The sequence below is a fragment of the Epinephelus lanceolatus genome, chromosome 1 (genome assembly GCF_041903045.1).
Source record: "Epinephelus lanceolatus isolate andai-2023 chromosome 1, ASM4190304v1, whole genome shotgun sequence".
Taxonomy (NCBI): domain Eukaryota; kingdom Metazoa; phylum Chordata; class Actinopteri; order Perciformes; family Serranidae; genus Epinephelus; species Epinephelus lanceolatus.
This window is the reverse complement of record NC_135734.1, coordinates 44454367-44462883: the sequence shown is the minus strand read 5'-3', so window position 1 is coordinate 44462883 and position 8517 is coordinate 44454367. Positions and strand designations below refer to the sequence as shown.

Below are 8517 nucleotides of genomic sequence, written 5' to 3'. Positions count from 1 at the left end.
AAGAGTGTGCAAAGCAGTAATCAAAGCAAAGGGTGGCTATTTTGAAGAAACTAGAATATAAAACATGTTTTCAGTTATTTCACCTTTTTTTGTTAAGTACATAACTCCACATGTGTCCATTCATAGTTTTGATGCCTTCAGTGAGAATCTACAATGTAAATAGTCATGAAAATAAAGAAAACGCATTGAATGAGAAGGTGTGTCCAAACTTTTGGCCTGTACTGTATATATATATATATATATATATAAGTAAGTTGAACAAGATTATTTACACAAACAGAATATATACAGTCAGGGTGAATGGGGTTATTGCACAAGTTACATTGGATTATTGCAGTGTGTGAAAAAGTCTCAGGGCCACTCAGAGGGAGGAGTTGTCCAGTTTGATGGCCATAGGCAGGAATGATTTCCTGTGGCGCTCAGTGGTACATCTTGGTGGTATGAGTCTCCCACTGAAAGTACTCTTGGGCCTGACCAGCACATGGTGGAGTGGGTGTGAGACATTGTCCAAGATAGTTCATAGCTTAGACAGCATCCTCCTCTCTGACACCACCATCAGAGAGTAACACTCCGTTCCCACGACGTCACTGGCCTTGCGCATCAGTTTGTTGAGTCTGCTGGCGTCCGCCACCCTCAGCTTGCTGCCCCAGCACACAACAGCATAGAGGATAGCACTGGCCACCACAGACTCATAGAAAATCCTGAGCATAGTCCGGCAGATGTTGAAGGACCTCAGTCGCCTCAGAAAATAGAGATGGCTATGGCCCTTCCTGTAGAGAGCGTTAGTGTTCTTAACCCAGTCCAGTTTATTGTCATTGTGTACCCCCAGGTATTTATAGTCCTCTACAATGTCCACACTCACCCCCTGGATGGAAACAGGGGTCACCGGTGTCTTGGTCCTCCTCAGATCCACAGCCAGGTCCTTTGTCTTTGCCACGTTGAACTGCAGATGGTTCTGCTCACACCATGTGACAAAGTTATCCACAACTGCCCTGTACTCATCCTCATCACCCTTGGTGATACATCCAACTATAGCAGAGTCATCAGAAAACTTCTGAAGATGGCAGGTCTCAGTGCAATAGCTGAAGTCCGTGGTGTAGAGGGTGAAGAGGAAGGGAGAGAGGACAGTCCCCTGCAGGGCCCCGGTATTGCTGACCACTCTGTCTGACACACAGCGTTGCAAGCGCACATACTGTGGTCTGCCAGTCAAGTAGTCTACAATCCAGGAAACCAGGGGGGCATCCACCTGCATTGCTGTCAGCTTGTCACCCAGTAGAGCTGCAGGTATGGTGTTGAACGCACTAGAGAAGTCAAAAAACATGACCCTCACAGTGCTCGCCGGCTTATCCAAATGACATCATTGAAAAAGTTGAAAGAAATGTAGGGAAGTCCTTATATGCAGATGACGGGGCCTTATGGATAAGATGCCGAAATTTAACAATTATCCAGAAAAAAATGCAGGCAGCAATTATAGCAGTGGAACAGTGGGCGAACGACTGGGGCTTTACGGTGTCTGCTGCGTAGACACAAGTGATATGCTTTTCCAGATGATATAAAGACGTGAGTGTAAAATGATATGGTCAAACACTTGAGCAGGTCAAGGTAGTTCAATTCCTAGGGGTGATATCTGATGAAAAGCTGACCTGGAAACAGCATATTAACAAAGTCACAGAGAAATGTAAGAAGATTAATAACCTCTTAAGATGTCTGTCAGGAAGGGACTGGGGAGCTACCAGAACAGCACTATTAAAAGTATGTAAAGCATTAATGAGATCAGTATTGGACTATGGATGTATAGCATATATGTCAGCAGCAGACAACCACCTGAATAGAATGGAGGTGGAGCAGGCACAGGCATTAAGGGTCTGCAGTGGAGCCTTTAGAACCTCCCCAGTGGCCGCCATGCAAGTGGAGATAGGAGAACAACCATTAAGAAGAATAAGAAGATCTGCAATAATGTTAACATATTGGATCGATCTTCAGGGACACTGTAGCTCACACCCTGCTAAAGCAATCTTAGAGGATCGTTGGGAACACAATGAAAGTAGGTGTTTCAGTTTTGGATGGGTAGGAAATGCTAAAGCAGAGAGCCTTGGTCTGTGCAACATAGCATATAGCCCAACAGTCCCATATCCACACATCCCTCCATGGTTATTTGTGACTCCTACTGTTGATTTGAATCATATGACAAGAGCTTAAAAGGAATTCAAAGCAAACACAGGCTGAGAGGATTGTAGATGTGTCCATAGAACATCATTTTAATGATAAAACTAGGATTTTAACTGACGGCTCAAAAGACCTTGAGACCGGAGGGACAGCAGCTGCCATCTACATTCCAACATGTAAAATAACCATTAAGAAAAGAACCCCTGATCATCTGTCAGTATATACAGTTGAGCTCCTAGCTATTATTACAGTGATGCAGTGGATAGAGGAAAACAACATTAGAAAAGCAGTCATCGCATCAGATAGCTGGGCAGCACTCACTAGCATTGAATCTGTTAAGTCCTGCAGGCTAGATCTGGGTTTCTGGGCTTAACCAGTCACTGTGGAGGACAGGGAGACATTCAACTGGTCTCTGCGCAAAATGTAGTTGTCCAGAACCTGTGCAACATGTGTTGCTTGAGTGCAGGTGTTATTTGGAGGAGAGGAAGAAACTGGCAGCAACACTGGAAGAAGCTAAGCTTAAATCAGCATAGGAAACCTCATTGGGGCAGAAACAGAGGGCAAAACATCTAAGCATCTAATGAAATACCTAAGAGACACTAGATTAATGGAGAGGATGAAGAACTTTGTATTTCTCTTTACCTTTTGTTGTTGTTGTTTGTTTTGTTTTGTTTTGTTTTGTTTTGTTTTGACCGCCACGCTCCTGTTCCACACTCCAGTCCGGTAGGTGGCGCTAATGCATAAGCTGATAAGCTGGTTGCCAACCGCAATCAATGCGGAAGAAGAAGAAGAAGAAGAAGAAGAAGAAGCAAACCAAACAAAGGCGGCAGTCGCGTTTCTCAAATGACTGAGTTAACTTTGGGAGGTTAATCTATGAGTTAAACCTCGAGCCACATTTACTGTAGCCTACATTAGACAACAATGTGTTCAGTTGAGTCTTTGAGAGAGTTTGTCAACGAGCGACTAACTGCTGCTGCTGAAGAAATATTGGGAGTTTTTCAAAGAAGCATCGTCGAGTACGAGGAAGAGATCGATCGTCAGCGCAGACTGTTGGATATCGTTTTGAAGCCTGAAATAAAGTTACACAGGACAGGTGGTTGAAAGCTAATTGAAGTAATTTACTGGCATGTGTGTATATTTGCTGTAGCATGACATTAGTATGCTGTTGGTGTTGTTGTGTGTCCCTCCAGAGCTCCCACAGCAACATGTGTGTAAGGAGGAGGAGGTTGTCCCTGAGCAGCAGCTCTGTATTGAGGAGAGGAAGTCCAGTGTGGACCAAGAGGAGCCAGAGCCTCCACACATTAAAGAGGAAGAGGAGGAAGTGTGCAGCAGTCAGGAGGGAGAGCAGCTTGTAGTGAAGCAGGAGACTGATGGCTTTATGTTGACTCCTGCTGATGAGGAAAGTGAGCAGAGTGAAGATCAGACTCTGGACTTCATTCATGATGACACTCAAAGTGCAGCAGAGAAAGAGTCGGTATTTAAAATTCCAGTTATAAGCTCTGTGATATCAGAAGCAACCAGTGAGCACCAGCTGCTCTGTCACAACTCTCATGTAGCTGAGCGCCAAGATGAGGAAGAATACCAGCATGGAGACTCAGGATCAACTAGAAACACAGAGCTTCAAGCAGAGAAAAGACATCATGAAAGTGAAATGAACAGTAACAGTCCACACACCTCTGCTGTGATAAACTTAAATACAGGTAAAAAGCCTTTAAAATGTGACATATGTGGGAAAGTTTTTGAATATAAGTCAAAATTGCAGAGACACCTGAACAGCCACACAGGTGAGAAGCCGTTTTCTTGCAAAACATGTGGGAAAAGATTCAGTGTGAAGTCAGAATTGAAACGGCATTGTAGAGTCCACACAGGTGAGAAGCCACATACTTGTCATGTGTGTGGGAGAGCTTTTGGACATAATGGTAACTTGTTAGTCCACATGAGGACTCACACAGGTGAGAAGCCGTATACTTGTAAGGTATGTGGGAGAGCTTTCGGACATAATGATGTCTTGTTAGCCCACATGAGGACTCACACAGGTGAGAAGCCGTATACTTGTAAGGTATGTGGGAGAGCTTTCGGACGTAATGGTGACTTGTTAGTCCACATGAGGACTCACACAGGTGAGAAGCCATATATTTGCAAAACATGTGGGAAACACTTCAGATCTAGCAGTAACTTGACAGTCCACATGAGAACGCACACAGGTGTAAAGGTGCGTGACTTGAGCACAGAGGTTCCAGTTGAAGTCACACATATACAGGAGAGAGACTGTTTACATGCAAAACATGTGGCAGAGCTTTCAGAGGCCTGTTCCATAAAGCATGCTAAGAAAAGTGGGGAGTGAAGTCCAAATCCTGAATTTTAATTGAAATTGCAGGTCTGGAAAAGTTAAACTAGTGAGAAAAAGAACAAAAGGAGGAGACTGCTTTAAAGCTATAGTGCGTAACTTCCACAGGTTCGTAAATGTCTGTTTCACCCAACCCACTACTAGAGGAGATGACACAATGCTGATTAAGCTGATCAGCTCCTCTAGCATCTCGCGGTATTTTTCAATATATATCATTTTTAATATGCGTGTGGACAGGCGACATTCCCGTGCTGGCGCACAGGAAATGCTTCCTCACAACAAGAAGGGAGGGGGAGGAAGGGCGGAGAGTGTCATAGCAAGAGGTAGAGCGCAGGTAGAAAGAGAAAGCAACATGGCGGAGAAGCGGCAAATTCATTTTCTGCAGCTGGTGCCTTAATGTAGCTTTAATGTGTGTCAATGTGTGACAATGTTTGTTTACCATCAGGGGCCTGTATCACGAAGCAGGATTAATGTCTTAGCGAGGTAACTTCAGGGTTAACCCCGGGTTTTCGGTTTCACGAAGCCGGTTCAGTTCTTATCGGGGTAGATCATCATGGTAACATACTCTGAACGGCTATCCTGCTCCGGAGCAGGGTAAGTTCAGGGTTGAATCTGATCCTATAAAAAGCACCACCCACTGGCCAATCAGCTGTTTGGAAAAAAATGACTCCGCTGACAGAAATGCAGCCCAGTCATGACGGGAAGTTTAATTAATTTGATTGATCTTGATTTGAAAGTTTATTTTGAACATTAAAAAAGAAAAGAAAGCAACAACAACAGACAATAAAAAGGTTGTTCAAAAAGGAGTGGAAAGAAGTCAAAATTTCATCCCACCCCTTCATAAGAAAGAAACTGATCATTTGCAGACACTTAATAGCACCATTAATTAGTGCCATCATTTTTTTTTTTGTTGGAGGAAATGATCCCTGTTAAAGATAATGGGCCTAATTGACAGCTTTGCTGCTGGAAATGTGGAAAGTAGCCTATCATGTCTACACTTCATGGTGTTTGAGGGATTTTCCTTTTTGTTTTTTAAAGAGGGAGACTAGGTATATTTCTGCACAGCTGTTAATTTCTAACACAGCTCAATATCAGGATGATTTTATTCAGACTATCAATTTGGTGTTGATATGATTTAATTGTGGCGTCAGCTTTAAGCTTTATTGTAGCATATATAACGTGATGACAAAGAAGACCAATTTATCAGATGCAGTGATGTTAGACGATAACTGTAATACACGCAGTTCATCTGCGCAGCATTGATTTCATGGGATTCAAGGGTGTGATCAGTGTCAGATGTACAGGTACAGGTACTGTAGCTACTTGAACCAGTGATGAGTAATTTAACATACACATAATTTTATTTGCTACCTTGATTTGTCTTGATTTTTCCCTCTCTCCTCCTCTATTTCTTCTTTCCTGACCCGTTTTTTTTCCCTTCTCTATTATGTGATTTCATTGATGTTTTGACAGGGGAATTTCTTTGGTAAGCTTTTAGTGGCTTCTAACTTCTCCGGCACGTTTCTTTTTTCAATCTTGTAAATTTTATACTGTCTGTTTTCAACATTATGTGCAAATAAACTAATCTAAACTAAAACTAAACATTATTCATCCCGTTATGCGTTGCCACGAATGTTTCCTCCTCCTGCAGCTGCCACGGTGTTGGCCTTTTCTGTAATGTTGCTTTCCTCCTCCTCATATTTTAGTAGAATTAATCTCTGATCCTCACGAGAAATACTTTTTTTTTCCTCACACACGGCGCTCAGTGAGGATGCTCAGTGACGCTGCGCTTCTCTCATGATTGTGATTGGTCCGCTGCGTGCGCGATCACGGTTCTTGATAAAGCAACACTGGGTTGAGTTACCGAATTGATATCCAGCATCGTGATACCGATTATCTTGATTGCCATTGTTAGGGTTAGTCAACCCAGGATAGGTCTGGGTAACCCAGGAAAGGTTGATCTCGCTTTGTGATACAGGCCCCAGGTGTGTTTTGTCATGTTCTCCCTCAGTTTGTCTCTCCCTTCCTGTGTGCCAATTATGTTTACATAGAGTTTGAATCTGATGTTTGAAAAACGATGGGCAAGTGGGGAAAGAAAAAGAAAATTCTTCATGAAGAGTCCTTGAAAAGTCATGAAAAAGTTTGGAAATATTGTCCATGAAAATGTGAGCGGAATCTGTAATTAAAAGTATGACTGATTTTGCAGTGAGCACAGTAATAAACTGATCCCAGAAAATTTGTCCTGTTGCTGTGATCTTTTGTCAGGGTGTCTACAGGTCCTTTAAAATGTCTTAGATTAACGAGCAAGTCATAGAGGAATTTATTGTGGATAAAAGCTTAGCATGTATGAATGATGGGAGAGGTACCAGGTATAATAGTGTGCAAAACACAGAAAGTGCAATTGATTTAACATTTATATCAGAAGAAGTCGCTGGTGTTACCACATGGAAGGTGTTAAGTAAATCAACAATAGGTAGTGATCATTACCCTGTAATAATTAAGACTGGAGTAGAAGTTCACCAAGATGAGGATCTAAGACTACCAAGATGGAAATTAGATAAAGCAAATTGTGAGGTGCATCAAAAGCTATGTAAGGATAAATGTGAGCTGTTAAACAAAGAAGATTTCTCAGATGGGGATGAATTCAATAACAAGCTGGTAGCAGTCATAGTACAAGCAGCAGAGGAAAGTATACCAAGGGGTGCTGGGAGCAGAGGTAAAAAGACTGTGCCATGGTGGGATGCAAACTGTAGGGAGGCTGTTAAAAGAAGAAACAGGGCTTTCGGGCAGTTAAAAAAGCATCATTCACTGGAAACTCTAAATAACTCTAAAAGGTTACAGGCGGTTGTCCGGAGGACCATAAGAGCAACTGAACATGAATACTGGAGGTAATATTGTAATAAAATTGTAAGAGAGACGTCATCATCTGATGTATGGGGGATGATTAGACGAATGAGTGGAATCAAGAGACATTATACAATTCCAGTATTAATCAGTGGCAATAAAACAGTGGTCAGTAATAGGGATAAAAGTGAACTTTTGGCAGAAACATTAGTGAAAGTACACAATTCAGATAATTTATCAGTCAGACCCAGACAGTGCAGGGACAACACTCTTGCCATGAGTCCAGATGTGAATGTACAGAGAATCACCCCAATAGATGATTTAGATGTACCCTTTAATTTATTTGAGTTAAGGAGGGCACTCTTAAAGGCACAGCAATCATCTCCAGGAAAGGATAGTATCTGTTATAGTATGCTAGCCCACATGGAAGATAGTGCACTTAAAGTAGTCTTAAGACTATTCAACAGGGTCTGGCAAACTGGCAAAATACCAGTAGCATGGAAACAAGTGACCGTAGTGCCAATAGTAAAGCCTGGGAATGATCCATCAGACCCATCAAGTTACAGACCAATAGCACTCACATCACAGTTAGGGAAAACTATGGCGCGTATGGTGACAGGCAGACTAACTTTCTTTGTTAAAAGTCAAAATTTATATTCAGCATATCAAAGTGGGTTTGGTAAAGGGAGGAGCACCATGGATTCAATATTATGCCTGGAGTCAGAAATCAAAAAAGCTCAAACAAATGGGGAGATGGTGATAGCCTACTTTTTTGATGTTGAAAAAGCATACGACATGTTGTGGAAGGAGGGACTGCTGATCAAGTGAAGTAAATAAGGTGTGGGTGGTAGGCTCTATAACTGGGTGATGGACTTCTTATTAGACAGGATAATAGAGGTCAGGGTGGGTACAGAGTACTCAAAGTTATATAAAGTTGAAAATGGAACCCCGCAAGGCAGTGTTTGCAGTCCACTACTATTCAATATAATGATTAATGACATCATTGAAAAAGTTGAAAGAAATGTAGGGAAGTCCTTATATGCAGATGACGGGGCCTTATGGATAAGACGCCGAAATTTAACAATTATCCAGAAAAAAATGCAGGCAGCAATTATGGCAGTGGAACAGTGGGCGAACGACTGGGGCTTTACGGTGTCTGC

General features: G+C 42.3%; 1 protein-coding gene across 1 annotated transcript; it reads left to right on the top strand.

Moving 5' to 3' along the window:
• The first annotated feature begins 2965 nt into the window (after positions 1-2965).
• Positions 2966-6749, top strand: LOC144464387 (uncharacterized). Its single transcript, XM_078171181.1, has 2 exons — positions 2966-3259; positions 3357-6749. Exons 1-2 carry the CDS (start codon positions 3088-3090, stop codon positions 4508-4510), a joined length of 1326 nt encoding a protein of 441 aa, XP_078027307.1. The 5' UTR covers positions 2966-3087; the 3' UTR covers positions 4511-6749.
• Positions 6750-8517: the final 1768 nt, after the last annotated feature.

Excerpts from the sequence above, each read along its gene's own strand:
- LOC144464387 (XM_078171181.1), top strand. The coding sequence starts at position 3,088 with ATGTGTTCAGTTGAGTCTTTGAGAGAGTTTGTCAACGAGCGACTAACT. Across the intron at positions 3,260-3,356 it reads AATAAAGTTACACAGGACAG|AGCTCCCACAGCAACATGTG; the intron begins GTGGTTGAAAGC and ends GTGTCCCTCCAG.